The 25525-nt window shown below is 40.7% G+C and overlaps 1 protein-coding gene across 1 annotated transcript in view; it reads right to left on the bottom strand.

The window, feature by feature from the left end:
- The window catches only part of LOC133137991 (regulating synaptic membrane exocytosis protein 4-like), a 169370-nt gene that overhangs the window by 120926 nt on the left and 22919 nt on the right, over positions 1–25525 (bottom strand). The window contains exons 2-6 of the mRNA XM_061256433.1: positions 21777–21809; positions 21008–21094; positions 17857–18067; positions 13920–13931; positions 6940–7217 (exon numbers count right to left, since the gene is read on the bottom strand). Coding sequence (XP_061112417.1) covers positions 6940–7217; positions 13920–13931; positions 17857–18067; positions 21008–21094; positions 21777–21809 — 621 coding nt within the window. The remainder of the gene's footprint in view (positions 1–6939; positions 7218–13919; positions 13932–17856; positions 18068–21007; positions 21095–21776; positions 21810–25525) is intronic.

A 25525-nucleotide genomic window follows, 5' to 3' on the forward strand; every position in this document is an offset into this window, starting at 1 on the left:
TCAGAATTGAGTATTCGCCAAGACCGTGGTATAATAGGTTATCTTACCATAGCTAGTTGTAATCTACTTTATTATAATGCTCAATGGCTCCTGGACCGCACCATCTTCTCTCACAGGTTAAAATGAGAATGAAAAAATCTTTGAGTATAATAAAGTAAAGAAAATGCTTGTCGCAAAAAAAGCATTGTGGTTTGTATCCACCTTTCTTGTGACCATGGTTGTTCACTAGATTTTACAGTGTATTGTGGGATATTTCTCTGGATATTTTTGAATTCGGACACTAGAACAAGGTGGCCGATGGCCAGTCTAGTTTGCGTGAATTGTATGCCATTTCGAACACAGCCCATGGCTCCATAGATTACCAATGTAGAACTTGCAATCAGTGATGATCTAGGTACCCACCAGCTCCCAGTGGTCCAGAGGCACTATTTAACCCTATAAATGCCCCTTGTGTCTAAGTTGTCGACATCCCAAATTATTGTCGAGTTCATATTTCTATAATAACCTGAACTGCAATGTAATAAAAACCGCAAAATGCCGATGCGAGATTGTTAAAAAGACTCTCCACCAGCAAGAAGCTAGCACTCCAGAAGCAGCTATGCAAGCCCAAGCCATGACACTTCCTCCACCGTGCTTCACAGATGAGCTTGTATGTTTTAGATCATGAGCAGATCCCGTCTTTCTCCACACTTCGGCTTTTCCATCACTTTGGTAGAGGTTAATCTTGGTCTCAACACTTCCAGAGCTTTTCTGGCTCATCTCTGTACTTCTTTGCAAATTGTTGTCAGTCACATGTTCCAATGCTCACCTAAAAATTGGGTGGTCTGTTACAAAAGGTGATATGTTCTAAGGTGTTTAACAGATATGGATAAAAATACCAGGAAAAGCTGAAATTTGGATCTGGCATCTCCTGCATATCTTTTGACCTCAAAATCAAATCACTTCAGTTGTATAGCAAAAACAAAGACATTAACCTTGCTGTTCCAATATTTTTGGAGGGGACTGAATGTGAATAAAACACATATGAAGGTTCATTTTCCTCACATTTTGTATCAATAAATCAGTTTTAATTGAAAAATAAGCTTTTCTGATCATTCATGTGTCTGGACAAAATGATATGCAGATCATTTTGTAAACAAGATCACATCAGGTTTTTGCACAAATATAAAGTAGTTCTGGGTTGGTCGTTGACTTAGAAATTTAGATATTTAGTGCTAAACTACAAAAACGTAAGTCGCTGAGACTTGGTCGTAGGCAGGTTTTCCAGCAGGACAACGATACATCAAAATCCACACTGAAATGGTTGGAAATGGAAAAGCAACATCCGTGCTCTGGCCATCTCAGTCTCCAGAATTAAATCCAAATCCAAATCCAAAAACCTGTGTTCTGAACTAAAGAAGGGGGTCCATAATTGCAAACCCAAGGATACCAATGATTCTGAAGAGTTCTCCATGGTGGAATGGTCAAAATTGAAATGTGTTCTCTAAACTTAGACTGTCACAAATTATAGGAAAAGACCCCTGGCTGTCATCTATGCTTGGGGTGCCAATAATTGTATAACCTGTGTTTTGAGATTTTTTTTAAAAATGTAAGACTTGCAAGTATATTATCATTAATAAAACACAATACGTATAGTATTTTATTATTACTGGACTGACATGCTATTTTCCATAAATAGTCAAAATACTAATATTCACTGAGTGGATGAACATAAATTAGAAGTCAAACATCTATAGAAATGCCACTGTGACAGACAAAGATTTATCAGAGAAACACAGCAACCCTCTCTGAGTCATGTTTGAATGTTTGTGTGTGTGTGTGAGTGTGTGCGCGCGTGCGGGGGGGGGGGGGGGCAATCTACACTGTCCCTGGAGTCATACCATGCACTGTGCAGTCCTCTAAAATGGCTTATAGATTACAATGCAGGGCTTCCTTTTTCACCAGCACTTTTTTCACATCAAGGATCGAGATTCCAATGCAAGAATCTGAGTTCATATTTTGAAGACATTAAAAGGGGCAAAACAGCCAGGTTATAGTCATATCCTATCATTTTAGGTCAGATCCTATGAAAACAGATAGCAATGGACATGCAAACATCCAATCAAATCACAGAGACAACGACTTCATATACGTTTTTATTCTTAATAATAACAAGTTTGTGTGACTGAGCGTGCACATTGTACTTTTGACGGGCTTGAACCATTATTGAGAAAACGCCCAATACTGAGATGACAATTCACACGCTAGCCAGAATGCCAGAAAATGAACACGCACGCACGCACGCACATACCATACATGCATACATGCATACATACATACATACCTACATACATACAGTAGGCCTACATACATACACGACAGTAACGTTATATCTCACTAAAGACATATTTTCAAAAACAACACTATCTCAACCTGCATTTCCTCATGCTACTGTAAATCGCGCTGCTCAGGTGCTGGAAACGTTTTTGCCTGATGTTGCAGGCTGAATAGTTTTCAGAATCCCTGCATTTTCGGGAAAAAAAATGTATGACCAAATAAAAACAAGACTATATAATGACGGAAAATATTCGGTTTGGTTGTCCTCTAATGGATGTAAATAATGATTCAATGATGACAATAAGACCACTGATCGGAGCAATTCGATGCTTTTACAAGTTGCCAGAGAACAGCACATAATCGCACGAGCAAAATACGGTTTTATATAACTTAGCTAAAGCAATGCAGAGGTTTGGCGTGGATGTCGACGGTGTCGTTTACTGCGTAATTATAACTGCTTTCCCACGAAGGCAGCTGCTCATACTATATGAAACCATACAACTAATACAGCAGCAATACGAAAATACGTCTGTTGACGTTTACATGCTTCATGTGATCATTTTAAGCATTCAAACGGCTCTCAACCTTGCACCCCCACCACCCATCTTCACGATCTTTCCATTTGCTCACCGAAGCTTTTTTCAGTTGCATTTTCCCGATATGACTCCTCAAAGGCAGGCGATCAATAAACGTACCCCTCGAGCATGAACACGCCGCTGATCTGCCAACGGGGAAGCCCCTTCATAAATCACTTGTTCTTTCAAATGCATCACTCACCCGATGTTGCTTAGCGCCTGCTCCAATAGCTCTGTCTGCAGGATATTCTGAGGTGCAGAGAGAGCCCCGTTGAAATGGGAAAAAACAGAGCTACAAAACTGACGCAATGTCTCAAACTGCATTTTCTATACCTCCTATTTTCCTTTTGCCTTTTCCTTACGGCGGTTTCATCCACAAAAATACAACACATCCACGTGTTCTACGGATCCAGTTAACTCTTTGGCGATGTTAAGCATTGACGCACCAGTTAGGTTCCATATTTTTCCGGAAACCGGTGAAAAACGATGTATGAATGCGCAGCAGTTTATACTTAATTGTTCAATCATTATACTCGAAACTTAGCCTGAGAAGATTTAGGTGCAGGGCTAGCCTTCCGCCTGACTGTTGCAAGATCCCCTCATAGAGGAGAGAAAAAACAAGGAGGAGGGAGGGGAGGAGTATGGGGGATGTCGGTAGCGAGGCGTCTTTTCTGAAGCATCCCTACTGGAACATAAAGGATTGCTTCCACACACAACCTGTATTTCTCCGAGCTTAAACAGACATGCACACAGACGATCAGTCTCTCTCTCTCTCTCTCTCTCTCTCTCTCTCTCTCTCTCTCTCTCTCTCTCTCTCTCTCTCTCTCTCTCTCTCTCTCTCTCTCTCGTCGCATCTTATTGTCAACCATTAGCTTTCAAAGGCATACAGTATGATAACACCATTACTGAGCTGTATCATATCAGCATACATGGGTTCTCTGACTTTTGGCGAAAATGTCGCTGCAATTCCTTCTGGACCTGGGATGAAGAGGACCAGCAACATATTTAAAGTTGTGATTATATTTCAGTAAGTACAGCGAGTACAGCCATTCCAGATAATTCAATCAGAAATCACTTGCAGATCCCTCTTCTAATGACATTTGTTGTTACTTTAGTGAATTGATTATAAAATTGATGTCTTAAGCAGAAATGGCTGTGCAGTGCAGTGCTAAACATCCGTCTTCAGAATTTTTCAAACCACTGCATACATCCAGTAATGCCTCTCAAACACGATTTATATACTGTACTCGAATAAACTCCTCTGCCATAAAAACATATGCAACAAATATAAAATATACAGCATATACTCAAGGCCATTTCACAATAGGCTATTCCTCTGCAGGAGAAACATTACACTTACAGTGCAGTACTAGATTGAATTAAATCTATTGTTTCTCCCATCTCCTTTTTTTCTACTATTGAGACAATGCAAACCAGACCTTTTCAGAAAATAGTTACTTTGTTTCCACACTACAGCGCATTAATCAGCTGTAATGTTTCACACTAACCCCCAACTTCAAAAGCTGTGCTCTAATTTTCTACATTTCCTACTACTAATGTTCTACTATGCAATCACCTTACCCACTTTTTCAGGTTTATTGCCTTTTTTGCAATCATTTCATGTTTTGCTTGTTGCACGTAATGTCATGTTGTGCATTGATTTAAACACACAGATGGATTTTTCTGAAAAGAGGAGGCTTGAGTTTGTCTGATTAAACGTCCAAAGTGCTGAGAAATGCAAACAGGTAATTACGTTCTAATACCCGGGTAATTGCTGGTGGTCCACCAGTCTCTACAGGATGACCTGTCCCCAATTTCTAATCTCATTCAAATGACACTTTGGACAAAAAGTTAAATCGTACCCCTTCCACACACTTCACACGATGTAATGGGCTATCAGCATTTATTTATCTTTGAAAAATACGAAGAGTAAATCAGTGCTTTCCTTAAGACTGTGGGAGTGATTTTTCACATTTATTGCTGTATATTCAATTTATAAGAATACAGCCATCAGTGATCCCTGTTACCCTGAGAGATTTGAAATGGAACATTTAATCTCAGCATGGCATCACTGTTTAGAACTACAATGTCTTTCAAGAAACAATGCTTTCATTTCATGTTTTGTTAAACAACATCTAAAAAGGATTTATTCATTCTAGATTCCGGGTTATCGGTGATTTGACATAGAGAGCGAGATTTACTAGAGGACATTATTGTTGAAAAGATATCACAGGCTGCATCACAGATGTTCTCTATACTGACCAGATATTCAGCTCTGTAGATAATAAAAGACAATTCACCCTAAAGCTGAGTAAACAAAGCACATTATACTGCTCTCACAGAACAAAAACCATGGATTCTTCAAATACACACAAGTACATTCATGCACACGCATACACACGTATACATACAAGTGTATGCCTGCGTGTTATCTTTTTCATCTTCTCACCTCATCCAATACACTAACCCGGAAATCAGATTATTTTAAAACAACAATTTGCTAACAACAATTTTCTTGACAAAAAGACAAATTCAGGTCACATAATATGATCACTTTGTAAATAAATGCTTACAATGAATGACACAGAAATCAGAGAGCTGGAGTTTTCATTGCAAGGCTACAAATGTGAACATTCTGTATGGTGCATTTTTCATGTTGAGCCAGATACCATACCCTAAACTTTCAGGAAAATATCACACACTGTAACTTGATCGTATCCAAAATAGAACCCTTGTACTGTCAACCAGGATAAGCAAATGCTTCTATTCCTATCCAGTCCTCTGCAGCCTCCCTTAGGTAAATAATTTAATGCACTGATTTCCTGGATGATGGGTAGCTGAAGCTTGAAAAAGGCTGATTGGCCAAAGTCCTTTTCGGGAGGCTGACGGGATGATGCATGATTTTGCAAAAGCAATATGGTGTACGGCACAGTACAGCCACAGCGCAGAGCTGCTGACGTCATCATTAAATCTTCACACATTTCCTGACAGGCGCTCTTATAGATAAGCCTTGCATACGCTAAGGAGGGAAGAGCGTTCCTCACACTTATCTTCTGTATACTGCTACATGCAGCGATGGAGTGTCCTGAAACGCCTCCGCTCTGAGAGCAAACAAGGTTGTTTTTGGAGAGAGTGTAGGGGAAAGGCCTCTGCTCTGGACTTAAGTGTCCCAGGAGCCCAACAACACACCCGATCATGGCCCACAATGCCATTCTCCGTGAAAAGAAAGAGCAGCCCACAGAGCATGGGAGGGGAGCAGGCAGCCAACTGGGTCTCTGCCACCCACAGCTCGAAATGAAAGGGTGCCCAGGGCGCCCACATGTGAGACATGGATCCCAAACCTGAAGGAATCTAATATAGGAGTTCATTTCATGTGTCTTCCCTTCCAACCATGGTCAGCAACAGTTGACTGTGTCCATATGTCGCCACAGCCCAGTGACACCCATGTTTTGATCATTATAGACTCACCAGGCAGAGGACTGCAGAGGACTTACAGAACAACACATGTAAATAGTTGGCATTTATATAGCGCCTTTATCCATGTAGACATTGTCTCGCATATTTGTGACACTTTTGCAATATGCTTCTCTCCAAAACTAGTTTTCTTGTCAACACAGACCGACTTTCCAATAAAATACCTAAAGCTGGAGCTGGTCATTCAGTTTGTACATAAAACATCTGTGGCTACAGCCAGTGTAAAAATGTGTGTGATTTCACCAGCATCTGATCCATTGCACACCATATAGCTAATTTCTGTTACCTGCTTTAAAAAGAGAGGGAGAGGGGAAATGAGGTAATCTCTTCTAGGGGAACTCAGGGAGGGAGACTGGCCTCAAATTACATTAACACTTGTTACTACAGTCCCCACCGTGTGAGTCTAGACTCCAATATTGGCTAAAGGCCCTGCACGGTTCCACACCAACATTTAAAACCTAAAGCTTTCTGTTCCCATAATAATTCAGCCCATAAAACCGCCCCAAACAGCACTCGCACTGAAAGTACCCCCCACCACCACCAGCAGTGAGAACAAGGCCAGGCAGAGACTCACCTGTCAGGCCCGTCTCCTGGACCTGAATGCCTCAGCCCTGAACCGTTTCTGAGGGATTCCTGCCGCGGGAGTCCGTAAGGTCTGCTTTTGTCGGACGGGTCGGGGGACGGGCCCTGTAGTTTGGCCCTCTTCTCCTGGGGGGCCTCTTCATGCCGGCGGCCCCGGGCACCGTCAGCGCTGCCAGGCTGCTGGGAGGAGTTGGGCCCGCTGTAGAACCAGGCGCCCGACTTGGTGAGGATTTCTTGTTGTTTTCGGCACAAATTGCATACCCACATTACCTACACACGAAGCAGAGGAGGCGTTAGACTACCCAGACACCACAATAAAGACAGGAAACTCTCTATTACTTGAACTCATTATCAAATCAGTTTTGATATTTCATCCAGAGAAAGGAGACTACAAAGCATAGATTGTTGGTAATTTTGAAAATTCTCATCCAGTTCTACTCCAAATATCGAACAACTCAAGAAATGCAGTTTTCTTATTCCTGGAAAAAAATGTTTTGGGATAAACAAGGGTGATAACGGTCATATTATGCTCGGCAGACTACTTTCTCTCACGTTATTAAGATTATGAATACTACGCAGCTGTATATAGAAACAATATTGCTTGTTGCAACAGTTCCACACCAGCATTTCAAAACTAAAGCATTCTGTTCCCATAATAATTCAGCCCACAAAACTGCCCCGAACAGCACTCGCACTGAAAGTGGGGAAAAAAATGTGCTTTGATCCGAGGTAAAGGAGCAGAAATGGTTTAATATGAAACACCCTTATGCAGTTTGTTCACTGCAGACAACTTTTTAAGGCCAGGTCGTGTTCTTTGGAATAACTGTGTCTTTCTACCATACGTTACAAAAACACAGAAACACAGCCACAGGCTTTAAAAATAATCCAGTATCCAACCACTGACATTAACCCTCCTATTGTGTTAAGATTTTATGACTGCTTTTATCTATGGGGTCAAATTGAGCCCAACAGTTTAAATAAACCCACAATTATTGTGATATAAATATTTGGACAGTTTGGTTGTCGCCTTCTTATTGTTGTCAAAATTACTAGCCTTTTGTCTATAAATATGAATAATCTGTGAGAAACATCTAATTTTAGAGCCTAAGGTATAGTAAGTGAAAGTTTGGCACCTGTATGGGAAAGTGCCGCCAGAATCATCCGCAAAGAAATCAGATAAAAATAAAAATGGTTGTATATTTTCTTAGATTTTATAGAGTTACAAAGGGTCAAAAGCCCACACAACACATTTGCATGCAATACAGTACGTTTATTGCATGTTTACCATTTGATCCCACCAAATTAGAAAATTAGAAAAATCATACAGTATTAATATGAAGGTTAACTGACTTTTAAGAGATGTCAAACACTAAATGGGGTCAAATTGGCCCCAAACATAATAGGAGGGTTAGAACTGCCCCATTGTGATTGGACACAACACTGATATTGAGGGGAGATAACTTCCAAATTCACCCTGCAAGCCCTTACAGTGCCTGGTGTGCAGGTATGACTCCTCACACAGACTCAGTGGAAGTATCCTCTGTAATATTTAGGTCAGCTTGATGTGAAATCAGGCCGGTATGCCCAAAATGCATGGTGTTCCTGTGTGAGGTGCCCCAGGGGAACAGATTATGTGTCACTCTTAAAAGGCAGGCAGCTTGCAGCAGACCACAGAGTAAGGACTATGACTAAATCTTAGCACGGCACAGTGGAAATGACTTGGAGGCTCACATAGAGTGAAAGGTAGGGAGCGTGATGGTGGGGGGTTGGTTGCTGAGTCACCACTGTTTCTGAGGCTTTTTCCTTCTCTCTCTCTCTCTCTCTCTCTCTCTCTCTCTCTCTCTCACACACACACACACATATACCCACATGCAGGCACGCACCCACACACACACGCCGACCTACACCAGCACACACAAATACAGCATCAGAAAAATCACTTGGAAAAACCAGGGAATCAACCACATACACACCTCAAATTATTGGCACCTGTACTACTGCATCTCACGCATCAGGCCAAACTAGCACACCATATACAGGGGGAAAGCAAGAGCTGGGATTTCACCTTAAAGACACCTCTGGCCAGATAGACTAAACATATGCAAGCGTGTGTTTTGTAACTTACATTCCAGATCTGGCTTTTATGGACTGCCTTTCATTTGGAACTGCAGTAAAGCAGTAAACTAGAAGGGAATAAATGAATATTTACACACAGATAAAACATCTGTATTCAGATGCAATAGCACTGCAGGGCAAAAAAGAAGACAAAAAAACTAAACAAACAGAACAATTGCCATTTTACCAAGGTTATCTCTCACATCCAAGGCAGTGGTCTACCTCCACAGACAAAGAACAGATCGGGCCAATTCTGGACCAGCCGACCTAGCTTTGCAACCACAGCAAAATCCCCCTTTCCTTAGCAGAGGTCCTTTCCCTCACTGACTGACTGTATAGAAGCAGCATTGACCTACTTACATCTCACAAGTACAGTACAATCAGCATAAAGCCAGGATTGTGGGTAATTCTTCCATTATCAGCCCAGTGACAATTATGCAAACTGTCAGGCAATGAATCATTCATTTTATCAGTGAATATAATTGTTTTTTCTTTCTTCCTTTCTTTCTTTTTGTTGTTTAGCAGATGCCCTTTTCCAGAGTGACTTACACTGTTTTCATTTAACGCTCCGTGGTATCCATTTATATAACTGGATACTGCGGCAATTCAGGTTAAGTACCTTGCCCAAGGGTACAACAGCAGTGTCCCACTTGGGACATGAACCTGCCATGTTCTGGGAAGAAAGCAGTCCTTCTGCACACCATACTGTGCACATACACCACAGTGCTGTCTATAAACCACATTACTGCACATTCCCCACACTGCTCCACCTATACAGCACCACACTACCCATAGCACAGTTCAGCGTGCACACCACACAGCTGCCAAATACCACACGTACCACACTGCTGTACACATGCTACACCAATGCACACGTACCACACTACTGTACACATGCTACACCAATGAACACGTACCACACTGCTGTACACATGCTACATCAATGAACATGTACCACACTGCTGTACACATGCTACACCAATGCAGACATAATACACTGCTGTACACATGCTACACCAATGCACACGTGCCACACTGCTGTACACATGCTACACCAATGCACACGTACCACACTACTGTACACATGCTACACCAATGAACACGTACCACACTGCTGTACACATGCTACACCAATGAACACGTACCACACTGCTGTACACATGCTACACCAATGAACACGTACCACACTGCTGTACACATGCTACACCAATGCAGACATAATACACTGCTGTACACATGCTACACCAATGCAGACATAATACACTGCTGTACACATGCTACACCAATGCAGACATAATACACTGCTGTACACATGCTCCACCAATGCAGACATAATACACTGCTGTACACATGCTCCACCAATGCAGACATAATACACTGCTGTACACATGCTACACCAATGCAGACATAATACACTGCTGTACACATACTACACCAATGCACACGTACTACACTGCTGTACACGCTACACCAATGTAGACATACCACACTGCTGTACACGCTACACCAATGCACACGTACTACGCTGCTACTGCATGTGTAACACTGTTGTACACATACTACACCAATGCACACATACCACACTGCTGTAAACATGCGACACTATTGCACACATACTACACTACTATTGCATGTATACCACACTACCGAAAACATACTGCACCAATGCACATGTACCACACTGCTACTGCTTGTATGCCACACTGTTGTACACATGCTACACCAATGCACACATACCACACTGCTCCACATGCGTAATTCTGCTGTGCATATACCACCCCAGGGCACACACACATACATAGATTCTTTGTGCAGAATAAAGAACGTTATGTACAAAGTTGCCATTCAATCGAACGTTTAAATCTGGAAATATATTTCCCTCTTGTGGATAACAGCAGTTACTGCAGAATCTAAATAGCTTTGCTACTGTGTGAATTAAATGTTACAACTACCGCAGAGCCTCTCAGAGACCTTGTATGAACCTGGAACAATACATTACACAGTAATGTCATTTCTGCATGAAGGAAATGAACATATATGAAAGGTTTTATTTCATGTTGATACAGTATAGCACCTCCTGATTTTTTTTTTTTTTACAATGATGCATTAAATATCTATCACAAAATTTGATTTTGGATGGCAAGCAGCTTTTGTCCAACCGATCAGATAAATGCTCTCCCATTGGAATACTGATTAGCCTAATTCCTGTACACTTGTTGAACTGTGAAATCTATCACTTTTTTCGATTATACTGTATCAGTTTGGCTCTTCCTTCGAATGTGGTCATGATCTAAGCCTCGCTGACAATAAGCAAACATAATAATGGGATCATTATACATGCAACATAACACACATACATATGCAAGCGCGCATGCAACTACACACACATACACACGCACACACAAATCACACACACACACACACACAAAGCACACGTGGGTCATTTGAATTTAATGTGACCCAGCACCTCTAACTTTCCCTAAAGTTACAGAGCTCAGGAGCACGGATAAGAAGGAAAGCAGGACAACATTTCCAGCAGCTACAGAGGACAGAGGAGCTTCCTTGAATGCCTGTCAAGAGATCAGCTTTTCAGGTGAGACCAACTGGCCTGTACCAGGGCAGCAAGGCATTTTTGTTTACATATTGTGAACAGGAATATGTGTTCGCTTTATTGACCCTTTGGATTGATTTGGTGCCAGTAATTGCATTTATTGGCCTCTATACAGAACAGTAAAAAAGGATTATATTTATTTTGTACAAACAGCCTTGCAAGAGTTCAGCTTTAACTGTTTGTATCTTTTTCAATTATTTTTACTCGTGATAGAACAGAATTAGCCTAATCTCAACTAGTAAAACTATGAATTAAAACATGAAACAAAAATGTAAAAAATATATATTTTTTTGTTTTGTTTTAAGCCAGGTTAGCCATACTGTTTGCGTGAGGCATGCTATTGCAGGGGGACTTTAATATTTCTGCTAAAACCCGCAAGCAATTGTGTTGCATATAATCTCGGCAATGCAAGAAGACAGGCTTCCAGCACCATGGACAGCTCCATCCCTGGCTGACATTGCCCAGTCATGTGATTGCTTCACTCCAGACAAGCCAGGCCAAAAATAATAGTAAATATTACAGTAAATCGGTGTCAATGCCAGGTCATCAGCAACCTAGAGCACTAAACTCACAGCCAGCCAGAAGACATAAATAATTAACATAACCAACAAAATGAAGACAGTAGTTGTGTCCCTAAAATAATTAGTAGTGATCGAAAGAGCAAATAGAGTTATTGTGTTTGTCTTCCCCACTCTCTATTGCTAGCGAACCTTTCATTATTTATTGACCCACCCACCGGAAGGGCACACAGCTCATTAACAATGAAGAACACACCCTATGGTGCCAAACTGCCCCAACTGAGCTAAAAGAACACCACGGAGCGATGTTACTCACCTGCCACTCTAAGAAAAGGCCAGGGAGGTTTCTTACTGGGAGAAAATACACACACCCTTATCTCCTTCTCCTTTTGAGAGGTCGGGATGGGAATATGTTGGCCATAGACCATGTACAGTGTAGCACTGGTTATAGTCAACTATTTTAAGTTAAACATATGTTCTTCAGTAGAACCAGCTTTTATCAGAGGTATGTTCTTCTAAATTGTTTTTTGTCATTTATTTGTTGTTTTTGTAATTTTGTTTATTGTTTTTAGACAATAAACACAATACAATCTCAACAGCACTGATACAGCATACTAAGCTACATTACTACTATACTATACTCTACTATACTTTTGCCAAACTCTCTAGAATTTCAGGGAGGAATAAATAACTTGCGAGTTCAACCTGCCTTGGTAGAATAGTTTCAATAAAATAAACTGTATTACTTTTATAAAATCCATGTGATAGGTATAATTTAGTTAACTCATAAAAGCTATAAACAAATAAAACTACCATAAGATCACTCAGTACCTCAAATAATATACTTTTCACAGTAGGACTATTTGTAACAGATGAGCCCATTATGCAAAGTGTTTTTGAAACGAGTACAGTGACCTGGTGATATTCATCTGGACATCTGCAAAGCTAAGGCCAATACAGTGCTGACACAATTCAGCATACTGGCCTATTACAAAGGAGCTGAAACATGTCATATGGCAGTTATGGTGGTAACAATCTCCCCCTTTCCACATAAAGGCTCTTCACTCTGAGCTCCAGGTCCTGGTGAGCATTGGAGCCAGGGCTGAAAAGGTATCTGCTAACCCGGCACTGCAGGGCAACTAGATCCACCGCCTGCTGCCCTCTGAGTCACCCACACAGCAACCCAACACAGGTACAGTGGTGTCTGTGTCATCCTGCTGGGTGCAAGCTACTAGCATAGCCTCCCTTACTGGGACTCACCAAGCAGGGTGCATTTCTTCACTAAAGGGTCTGGTGGGTTGACTACTACTGATGTGACACTACTGCTATGTCCTGAATTGCCCAAACAAGATATACAGCCTAAACGCTTCTGTCAATAATTGTATAGTTTATTTTTGGATAGTATCATACTGCCTTGTCTTACACTATATTTACAGTAGACTTTCCCACTGCTGTTTTGTGCTGTAATCAGAACCTCCATTTAAGGAATCTGCTCTAAGTACCACAAGTAGAAGTCAAATGATAATTATGTTTGCTTTAGTTTGAAGTTACTTTGAAGTTTTAAAATACAGTTCTATTGTACAGTCCACATACTGCCCTCTGTCAGAGATTAGATAAACACTGAGTCATTTTCTAGCTGCGCATGACATTCAACACAAACTAGGAAAAGCACATTCATAAACAAGCACATATACAAAATGGAGCAGAAAATAAAGTGGAAATGCTAACCACTTTGTCCTCCTGTTGCAAGTCCAAGAAGGCACAAATGCAGCAGAAAAAGAGGGGGGAAGAGGAAAGAGGAGAGGGCAAGTGAGATTAGCACAGATTTACACATAACACAGTGTAACAACAGCACAGACCCAGGGCAATGGCTCAGACACGGCCACACAAAGTACTTGAGCATTTAATGTGATGTTAAATTCAGTCACTTGTGTGTTAAAGTACAAACGAGAACACAGAATCGGGATATTGTGCAGGGACACAGCATGACATTACATTACATGTAGGTAGGGCTGCCAGATTTAGAATGAGTCAAAACCAGACAATACGTGCAGCTGGAACAAGGTTGGGTGCTGTCCCAATATTACCAATATTAGACTGGGGTACGGGGGATGGAATTTGCTATAGGAACCAGGGGCGATTGAGACACAAATTCATATATTTCTTCCATCAATTGCAATTGTATTTTCTGACATTGCGGTCGAAAAGTGGACATCTGGTAACACCACGTGCAGGAAGAATACAGAGAGTGGAGTGTAGCTCAAGTTGAGGTGACTGGCTCTCCCTTGTGGCTGTTCGGTGTACTGAACACAAAGTGGTTTCAGCACATCATAAATGTCCTAACCACGTTCAGTTCCAGCAAACAGCTGGTGAAGCAAGAAATGACACAGACAAGACCTTTGTTCTCATTTTAATGAGAAAACGAAACAATATAATGAATAGTCGCATTATAAAAATCTGTATTGGATGCTGTTCCCATACTCTGTTTGTAGGCTTTAACGGCCTTGTATCCAGGATCTGAGATACACACAGAAGACATGTTCAGGCAATTATTTAGGTAGGTGTCTATGATATCTGCCCCCCAACAGCAAAGTATAAACATATGGAATTTAAGAGTGCAGGGCTTCCTATCATGTTGTCCAGAAATCTTTTTATAGCAGAGTGACTTCCTGCAAATATGAAGTTGAAACTATTTGGATGCATGGTAAAATGACAAAAGTAAATGGCCCTTTCCCTGAGTACTTGCACATCCCCTGTTCTTGCCCCCAGTTTTGGAACAAACTTACCACTGAGGTCAAAACAGCAGAAACCTTACATATCTGTAGACTGCTTCACTCCTTCAGACTGCACCATGGTCCCCTGGCACTCTTTAGCTATCCTCTTTCTTTTTTCCGATTTCCTTTTATGAAAATAATGTTATAGGTATAGCTGGTATAGATTAGCTGTATAGTGGCATCTACTTTTCTTTACAATACTAATTGTATTTTAAGGCACAGAGGACACATCTGTAATCTATAGATAACGATATCTGTAATCAATTCACCCCGTCTTGGTGATATCACACTTTCATATTCTGAGGCTATCAGGGTAAAAGCATCTGCAAAGTGACTGTAATGTAATTTAATGAGGCTCTCAAATGTCTCAACTAGTAAAGGCCGTCGTCAGCATAGGCTGGTCTCAACTGTCTATTATATTTTAGATGCTCAGTCTGCCCTGAAGCAAAATTGAGTTGTATCTGATTGGTGGTTTTCTTCATGAGGTCATTTCTTCACTCTACTGCTATCTCCTGAATTCGTCAATACAGCCCTGAGAAGATATACTGTACAGTCAAACAGCTTCTGTCCATAACTATATATTTATTTTTCGATTGTATCATATTGCCTTGTCTTACACTGTATTCACAGTAGACTTTCTCACTCCTGTTTTCTGATGAAAAAAAAAAAATTTGTCAAAACTGTAATTCTGGTACCAGAAGAAGAATTCAAATTATAATTTTGATTATAAATTTTTCAGTCCACAGACTGACCTCTGTCAGAGAGTTGTTAAACGCTGTGTCTTTCCCTAGCTGTAGAGGGCTGGTCTTGACTGTCTTGTCAGAAGCCAACATTGACTGGTGGTAGATGGCAGTCAGCTCTCTCAGTGAGAAGGACTACAATCGGTTTATGTCAGACAGGGTACCTCTGTGGTGCCTCCTAATGACACTCTACATACCAGGGCTGATCCTCCAGTCTGTGAAACAGGTGCACAAGTAAAAACTGCAGTGCTCATGCGGATAGTACAGTATGAATACATTTGAAAACGTATTATGTTCATATGGTGACAGTGTATGGGGAGCAAAGCAGGTTCTCGTTTTGTGTAGCTCAGCAGCCTCCACCTCTTATCATTTCACCGGAAGATGAGGGGATCAGAAACAGTCAGCCCCCTTTTCAACCCCCCGAAAAACTCCCTAGGTCTTCCTTCTGATTCCCCCACCCCCACTGAAATTACGAAATATGTGTGTTAACTTTTTGCCCATAAAAGTCATTTTCAGTACTTTCTAACTGGCAGCCAATTCCCATTCAGCATAACATCACCTCTAAAAATAACGAGTTCTTATTTATCCCACCTCTTAATGAGAAACGTGGGGAGGGTATGGAGGTTGAGATCATTTTTCAGGTCATAATAAAGCCTATATATGATTTTTTTTCTCAAAGGATTTGAACTGAACTGGAAAATGTCACATTGAATTTAAAAGCCACAAAATAATTGGAAACAGAAATGCACTAAGGAATGTGACATTTTTGTCATGCCAAATATGAAAAGCATTATAGATGAACAGTAATACACATCTAGTTTTATACTGTAGTATCCCTATTTGATTAGATGCATTTACTACTACATTACTACATACTGGATGTAAAAACTGATAAATGGCAATAAACACCAAGCCAGCACAAACTCAAAATATCATCCCCATTATTTGTTTACTGCTTAAAGGTTTGGAGCTTCTCAAATAAAAGGCAATACTTTACATTTAACACTAACATTCTGATTTCTTTCGCTTAATTTATTTTAAAGGGGAAGCAGAGCCTGTGTGGAAATTAGATGAACTGAACACCTTTTAAACTTAATTATCGACTTATTATTGACAAACTGAAAACCCCCACAAACACTGATAACACTGCACACTTGAAAACTGAATAGACTACCAATTCTGAACAACCTGACAGCACTGAATATACAGGAAAAAAAACAAGAACCTGACAAATACTAAACACAAACAAAGCCAAAACAAATATCAACAATACTGAATACATAAACAAATACAGTACATATCAACCATACTGAATGCCCTGACAATTATCTATCACCCTGAGAAATAGCATAACTTGTCAATATGAAAGGAATTTACAATGTGATGCACTTTCAAATACCAAAGATCTTGCTAATATGAAAACACAGACTGAACACACTGACAAAAACTGAACATGCTGACATGCTCTATACTTTCATAATTACTGAACACACAGAAAATGCTGAACATTTCTAAGTATTGAAAATTTTAACAAACACTGAACATACACTCAGTGAGCACTTTATTAAGTATTTATTAGATTTATTTTTTCTGTTGCTGTAGCCTATCCACTTAAGAGGTTTTCAGAAATGCTTTTCTGCATACCACTGTTGTAATGCGTGGTTATTTGGGTTACTGTGAACTTCCTCTCAGCTTCAACCAGTCTGGCCCTTCTCCTCTGACCTCTCTCACTAACAAGGCGTTTCTGCCTGCAGAACTGCTGCTCACTGGATATTTTTAGTTTTTCACACCATTCTCTGCAAACTCACTCTGCTCACTGACTGTATAAAGATGTAGAACATCAACAAAAAAAAAAAAAATCACTCTGGGATTAGTGTGAGTCAAACAGAAATTATAGTGCAAGTGCAAGAAATCTAGACACCATGGGTTTGTATCACAAAGCAGGATTGCTGGGTTAGTTGGATACTGTAACTGCACTAAGTAAAAACCAGAACCCCCGCAAATCCGGAACATGGACTGAAATAAAAAAACCTGTTCCAGATTTTACTCAGCTATCCAGCTAACCCAGTAATCCTGTTTCATGAAACAGGGCCCAAGGAAGTGGGGAATGCTAGCTCTGTCAGAACAGGTGCAGCAGACAGAGGGACATACCTTATTTGACCGCAGAGCCACACGACCTCCGCATCGTGCACAGAATTTAGTTTGGCAATATGAACAGATATGGCCACAGCCATCGGCAAACTTGGTCTTGTGGCAGATCCCACAGGTGGGAGTGTCTCCTTTTTGCTCTTGTGTCAGCTGTGCTTCTTCTCCAATCTTCTTCACCTGGTCCTTGTACATTTCAAACTGCTGGTGCAATTTCCTGCAGGTAAAAAAGTTAATGGAGGGGCAAAATGTCAAAGGTGAACTTCCACTTCCTGTTCAACTAATCTTGTCCTGTTTAATCTCTTACCATTGGAAAAATGGCTGAATTAATTGTCTGTCAAAAGACAGTAAATGTTTATTGGAATTCTGAGTATAACAACAGTTGGAAGGACATGTCCATTAAAACCTTTGACCAGAAAAAAACCCCCAAAAAAACATTGTAGATGGTCATTACGGGTATACCAAAATTCTGTCATAATTGTGAACACAAAACTCAACAGTAACAGTAAGATCCTCCATTGGATGTGGCAGCACCAGAACTCACTATTGCCTTCAAATGCAGTGCCAAACAGCTTGGCAAACAAACATAGAATCATCCAACCTTGTTTGCTGGCCTTTCCTGGTCTTTGGTTCTCATAATTTCCCTCGTCTATTCTCTTCACCAATCCTTTTTCATTTATCCACTATGACTGCACAGTCAGTGATCAACTACTGACACATAGGCTAGGTCTGGATCCAACCAGTTATTTATTTCAGAATTACATGCAAATGTTTTCTTTCATAGAAACAGTTTGGTAAGTTATAAATAAGTAAACATGAATGTGGCAATCTTAGTGAAGAAAATAGTAATATTTAGATGTATTTATAAATCACATTTGAGAACAAATAACAGACACACACAAACACACACACACACACACACACACACACACAAACACACACACAGAAGGACTGAGAAGCCAACAAGGCTTTCAGAAATTAATACTAGACAGAATGTAGCAGGTCTTTCAGTAGTATGAGCAGGTATCCCAGTTGGGTAGTACAATTAAAATTAAAGGCACAGACTGTTGAAAAGTTCAACCAAGATTTTCTTTTTCTCCCACCAGACTCAGCAGCTACTGTATCAGGTTAATTTTCTGATAAATTGTGTTAGTAAAATTGGAGTTTAGTAACAAAAACAAGACTTTAACAAGATCTCTTGTGTAAACAGGTGGACATTTACTTGGGCTAACTGTCCAGACAACTCCATATTGGTGGATCAGGTGCTTGGAAAATGCTAAAACTGTTGTCCTTTACTGTACTGTTAACAGACGATTGCTGAATTAACCATGTCAGGAGCACTTAGGCTTCAAAATAACAGGTTAAGTGTATGAACACTGATAACATATCAAAATGAGAATTGGATAAACACACTCAACGACGCATAATGTAGCATCCAGTCATTACGTAAAACAGTAATTCCCTCTCAGAAACTGAAAAATGAATTGATCTAATTTGTTTTGGCTGCAAAGAGAATGGGCTTTATTGCCTCACAAGCATAAAGCAACCTGTTACAATGGGCCACACAGCTAGCCTTCTTTAAAACTGGCCCCCTCAGGATTTATGTGACCTTTTCACTGAGAGTATTCTGGCAAGTAAGACAAGAAGCAATATCAAATTTTAATAAATGTCTGATTAATAACTAAGGCAAAGTATAATACAGTACTCACCACTTGTTAAGCAAGTGTTAAAAAACATATTTCAAGTTACCTAAATCTCCACAATGCATCTAATTCATGGTATATGAGTGCAAATGCCCCAGGATTGAAAGTATGTTTCTTGATTGGTTGCTCTGGCCGTAGACTTATCTAGTAAAATGCATGTGTAAAACTGCACCAAACTCATTATGATTGCCCTCTCTTTATTGAATTAGCATGCCTTTTTTATAGCCAGTTGCCTGGAAATGTCTTTAAAAAGTATATACAGAGGCACCTAGTGGACTTCAGATTAATTAAAGGCCAACAGATGCGAAAAGTGGGGTCTTATTAAGAACAACTTCACACAGACTGTATGGTTGCAAGACCCGTTAGAAAACAGACTCTCTCTGATTCAATGTGACTGTTTGTTTGCTCATACAGGTGGGCCCTGTTATGACCTGGCCCTACTGAAAGGATTGGTATACAGTATTTACAGCTTGTCATCCAGAGTCTCTTCTTTTCTGTACAAAAAGGGAGCACTGTCAATGGGGTCTTGCTCACTAACATAGCATAGCAAACTCCAACCCCATCCTCAACCCCAAACCCCAGATCTAACACCCTCTCATGCTAAAGCTACTGTGCTACAGTACTAATACAACCACAATGTCTGTAAATTATACAGAGTTCCAGAGAGTGTACCAGAGCAGTCTCTTAAAGGCATACTGTCTTAGTATGTTTAACAAGCCTTTCTTTTCTCAAACAACAGACATAATGGTCTGATGTTGATAAGAAGACATTTGAGTGACAGTGAGGGAACACCAATTTTAAACTTGGGGTTGAAATAATAGATTGGGATATTATTAGACAATTGGTGTAGCTTTATGCCATATTAAGGCTCTTGCCTTGAAAGTATTTTTGAATAGAAAACCAAAAGGAAAAGCTGTCCCTGCACTATCCCTTTTAGCCAATCAGAACTGCGGTATAGAGGGTCTTGATGTTTGGATTAGGGAACAGTAAGGAGAGACGCTTGACACTGCGTCTAGGATTAGGGTTATGGTTTCTGACTCATAAATGATGCTCATGTGATTTTACTGGCCCTAATCCCAAGTCATGAACTCAGTTGACTTTTCAGCCTTTCCATTGTATCAGAAACTTGTGAGCTTCCACATCTGCTTCCTGTTTGATCATGTGCTTTCACTTCAAACCTCACTGAAACCTCTTTTAAAATGGGTGTTCCTCTTTTTCCCAGATGCTTCACAGAGCTACCACATGTTCATTTTAGGCAATAACAAATAAATAAATGCAGACTGTGAAATTTGCAAGGAGATAGATCAAAGGGCCAAGATTGAACACAAACTATAAACTACAGGGTAACTAGTATGTTTAAACATGCCTGTGCCATCTTCCTTGAATGGCACAGTATGTTTAACCACTAGGGGGAGCATTGGGCAGGTTGACTCAGGGCATCTTACTATACTTACGTATCAGGCTCCTTCTCATTTTGGGATTTTTGCTGGGGCTGTAGAACGTTATTAACCAGCTCAGTGATCCCGCTAAAGGGAAACCACCTGTTCAAATAAGCAAATAACGTGACTGAACAACCATAGAACACACAACAGACACCTAGGCCAGCTCTTGTCATTATGTGAGACAGCAGGTCTCAGATCAGTGACCGTTGGCTAGGACACTGGCAGCGCTGTCAGTGGCAACAGGTCAGTATGACTGCAGAGACACGAATCACAGCAGTGTTGGTTCAGGACACTAGCAGGCACTGTCAGCGATAAGAGAAAACATCAATAACAGCAACAACCACAACCACAGAGATAGTCAGCATAAGAACAGGAACAGAACCACCAAGCAGGGAAGCTACAGCCAATGGAGATGGGAACTGCCACAAAAATCAGCCAGTAGGAATGTCGAAAGGGGACGTGAACAGAGAAATAGTGTTAAAAATCTGAGCTTTCATTCAGTTTTTGTATCATTTTTTTCTCACTGTTCAGAAAGCAGACAGCCGAGTATAGATGCATCCAGCTCGCCCTTGGATGAAATAAGAGGCGGAGTATAGCTCTCTTACAAGCCAATCAGGAAGCACATGGCACATCAGGGGGAAGCCCTCTGACATATCAGGGGGAGGAAACAACACCCCCCAATACAGAGGAGGCTACAGAAAGCACGAGGTGGGGGGAAGGAGGGCAGTGCGACAGGAAGAAGTGTCAAAGCCTAGAGCACTCTGGGTAATAAGTTACTTACTGTGCTGGCTGAGGCTTTTGTTCTTCTTTGTCCCTAGAAAGATAAGTTTGCACAGCTCAGTGCACACAAAAGGCAAAAATGATGAACAAAACAACTGAAAAATAAATCATAACAACAGTAGTCATGGTGATGTGAACGTGACAGTGACAATGACAATGACAATGACAATGACAATGACAATGAAAGAAGACAACAGAGAAAACAATGATAGTGTAAATCATAATTATGACATCAATGGCTGAAATTAAGAATGATTAATTCCGTAGCTGTTGTTGTTCCTGCTGTTTATTGACATGGCTGCTACTGCTTTGCTATTGGCAGAAGGGAGGGTTCTGCATTTGCAGCAAAAAAGTAAAACCGGATGAAAAAATGAAACACAAACATACAGAGGACCTAGCTCATGGCTGAACTAACTCTGAACATTATTCTCGGGGCCACACCAGGAGGGATCCGTCTGTTACTTAAACAGCAGCATTATCAAATGAAAAACCTTACAGCAGCATTGTCAGATGATTATTGTTTGTCTGTGAGAAAAACGCAGCAGATCAGGAGATGGGTATCACAGCTCAGAGGGATATCCTTCACTTTACCAGACTAATCGATAACTTTGTTCAATGTATGTATCAGTTTAATAAGTTTCATTCCACAGCAAAATACAGTCATAAAAACATTAATGAGGTGGAGGAGGCCTATGGGTAGTGTGATTACTGCTGGACATCAGTAACCCTGTCAAAGGGACAAAATTGTCATCAATGTCTGACAAACAATATATAATTTAGGCTTAAAAAGGGCAAAATTACTATCATTGCAAGATAACTAAAAGTAAAACTAATCAATCCCAGTTCGATCAACATCAACAACATGCAGCTGCCCATTTTGGGAAAAAAGTTTTCAGTGAAATAGCCCTTTGGTGAAGATTTCAGCTCCGCCCCATGCCCTGTCACTCAGGAGTCCAGCTCAACCACTCACACTCACTTAGGAGTGCAGGACAGGCCATGCGTCACAGCTCCTTTCCAAATCAGCAGAGAATTCAACCAATCACAGGCAATGTCTTCCCTTTGTTCCACAATCTCTCGAAAAAACACCAGTTCTGCCCAGTCCCTCTGATTGAGCTCCCCTGCCCATATTTTGGCGCAGCGGTCGCCTTGGCACCAGGACCGGACCACAGAGATCAAGGAAGGGGTGTGAAACGGGTTGGCGCTGCCGCATGACCGTGCCAGACCATCACAGCACCCATTCCTCACCCCCCCCCCCCCCTCCCCCTCCCCCCTAAGCTCCTCCAGTCAAAGCTCTTATGAATGGTGACTGACATAGACTGCTCAATTCTAACAAACGGTTAGACACAAGGTGAACCCTTACTACTCCGATAGAAGAGATGGTTACAATAGAAGAATACTTCCCTTGATATGAAAAGGTGTAACTTCTTGCACACAATATTGCACAATTGCATTAATTTGATTTGAATCTTAGTAAATGTAAGCTTTTCAATACAACACATTCACATGGTGTATAATGAGAGCTGAATGCAGGCTAAAATACAGTTTCCTCTAGAGGAATCAATTCTGTGCTTGAAGAGGCCTTAGTCATATAGCATAAGCAGGAAAGTAATCTATAGTAATATGCTCTGAGAAAGTCTGGATTTACATTGTTTCATTACCAAAATCTCTTGTAATCACTAATACCTGGGACTTAAAGACACGTCCAAGCGAGAGCCAATAGGAACAAAGTCTTTGTAGCCGTTAATCCAATTATATAACTTAATTTAAACGCCATGTATCTTTAAATACTGTAGACTGTCCGGTCATGGGTCACGGCCTGGGAGGAGTTTTATTGTTTGGGCTACGGGGCTGTGGTTGTATGGGGCTGTAGTGAAGTGTTTACTAACAGAGCTGTGTGCTTGGTAGCGGATCAGGGCAGCTAGAGGTGCAATGTGTCATGAAAAGGTCAAAGGTCAAAGGTCAAAAGGTGAATTTGAAAGATGAGACAGCTCAGTTAAGAGCATAAAATGTAATGAAGTCTGCGATACCATCAAAAAGGCCCTTCTGAATCTAGAATGGAATGTTCATTAGGTCTCTGGGATGGAATTTTAGATTTCTGAAAATAATTCTCTCACTCTCCAGTTCATCACACAGGATATGAAAATAACATGGCAGATTGTGGGTAACCCAAGGGAGTGAATAGCATTAAATATGGAGTTTTTGGAATGAGTCGTTGTTAAACCAGTTAAGCCTGAGTATGGGGAAAGAGACAATGTGCAGGATACATTTTGATTTCTAAAGCCATCACTTTTCATTAAACATCTGATTAGCCATCCTTACGTAAACCCCACTTACGGCTGCTCAGCACAGCATAACAGAAGGCAGGAACTCTCAGGTGAGAAGTACTGGAGCTGGCATGAGCCGTTCTGTGCAGACATCGCATCAATTACAGAACTGCCCGTCTCCTGGAGTAGGGGAATTGGGAGGAACCCATAATGTCATTAATTGATGGGGCTACTCTATGTGCAGGAAAGAATGTTTAAGAAGTGGCCTGATGAGTCAATGTTGATGCAGAAACTAAGTATATCCACAAGGTGGTGCTGAAACAAAAATCACCAAAAATACATTCAGTGACCACTTTATTAGGTACTTATTAGACTTCTGTCGCTGTAGCTCATCCACTTCAAGGTTCAATGTGTCGTGTGTTCAGAGATGCTCTTCTGCAAGCAACTGTTGTAATGCGTGATTATTTGAGTTACTGTCACCTTCCTGTCAGCTTGAACATGTCTGACCTCTCGCATTAAACAAGGAGTTTTTGTCCACTTTCGCACCACTCTCTGTACTCCAGAGACTGATTTGAAAATCCCAGGAGATCAGCAGTTTCTGAGATACTCAAACCACCATCCGACACCAACAAAGATTCCATGGTCAAAGTCATATAGATCACATTGCTTCCCCATTCTGATGTTTGATCTGAACAACTGAGCCTCTTGACCATGTCTGCATGCTTTTATGCATTGAGTTGCTGTCACATGATTGACTGATTAGATATTTACATTAACAAGCTGGTATACAGGTCTACCTAATGAAATGGGCACTGAGTGTTATTATTATTTGTTTTGTATCAACACTACACTTATGTTTAAATATTAATAAAAGTTAATAAAATAATATTAAATATTAAGCTGAAATTGTAACTGTTCTTACCAGGAAGTAATGTCACAAATTCATTTTGCCACACCATGTGTCTAGGCCCCCTGATATACAGTATGTGGTGCTACACTGAACCCCCAGATTCTGCATATACGTATGAAGAAAACACTAAGGCAGGGCTGCCCAAACCTGTTCCTGGAGATCTACCGTCCAGTAGGTTTTCACTTCAATCCTAATTTGGCACACCTGATTCTACTAATACCTACTAAGTAGCTCAATGAGCTCTGAACCTGTTGAATGAGGTGTGGCTTTGTTAGGATTGGAGTGAAAACCTACAGGACAGTAGATCTCCAGGAACAGGGTTGGGCAACCCTGACTTAAGTTGTATACCAGAGTTATGCTGCATCATCTGTGTATGACTTGGGCACTGTCACCGGTCAAAGCTTTGAAGCCAACTTCTAAACACAGATAAAAAAGCTCTCCTTTAATCAATTAAAATTACCTCCTATTCACTCCAGAATTGGGCTGGATTCTATCTCAATTAATTCATTTCAGGAAATGAATTGAAAAACAATTGAATCGAAAAAGTATCTTAGAACAGTAAAGGAATTTTGAACT

Source organism: Conger conger, chromosome 9, assembly GCF_963514075.1.
Source record: "Conger conger chromosome 9, fConCon1.1, whole genome shotgun sequence".
Classification (NCBI taxonomy): Eukaryota; Metazoa; Chordata; class Actinopteri; order Anguilliformes; family Congridae; genus Conger; species Conger conger.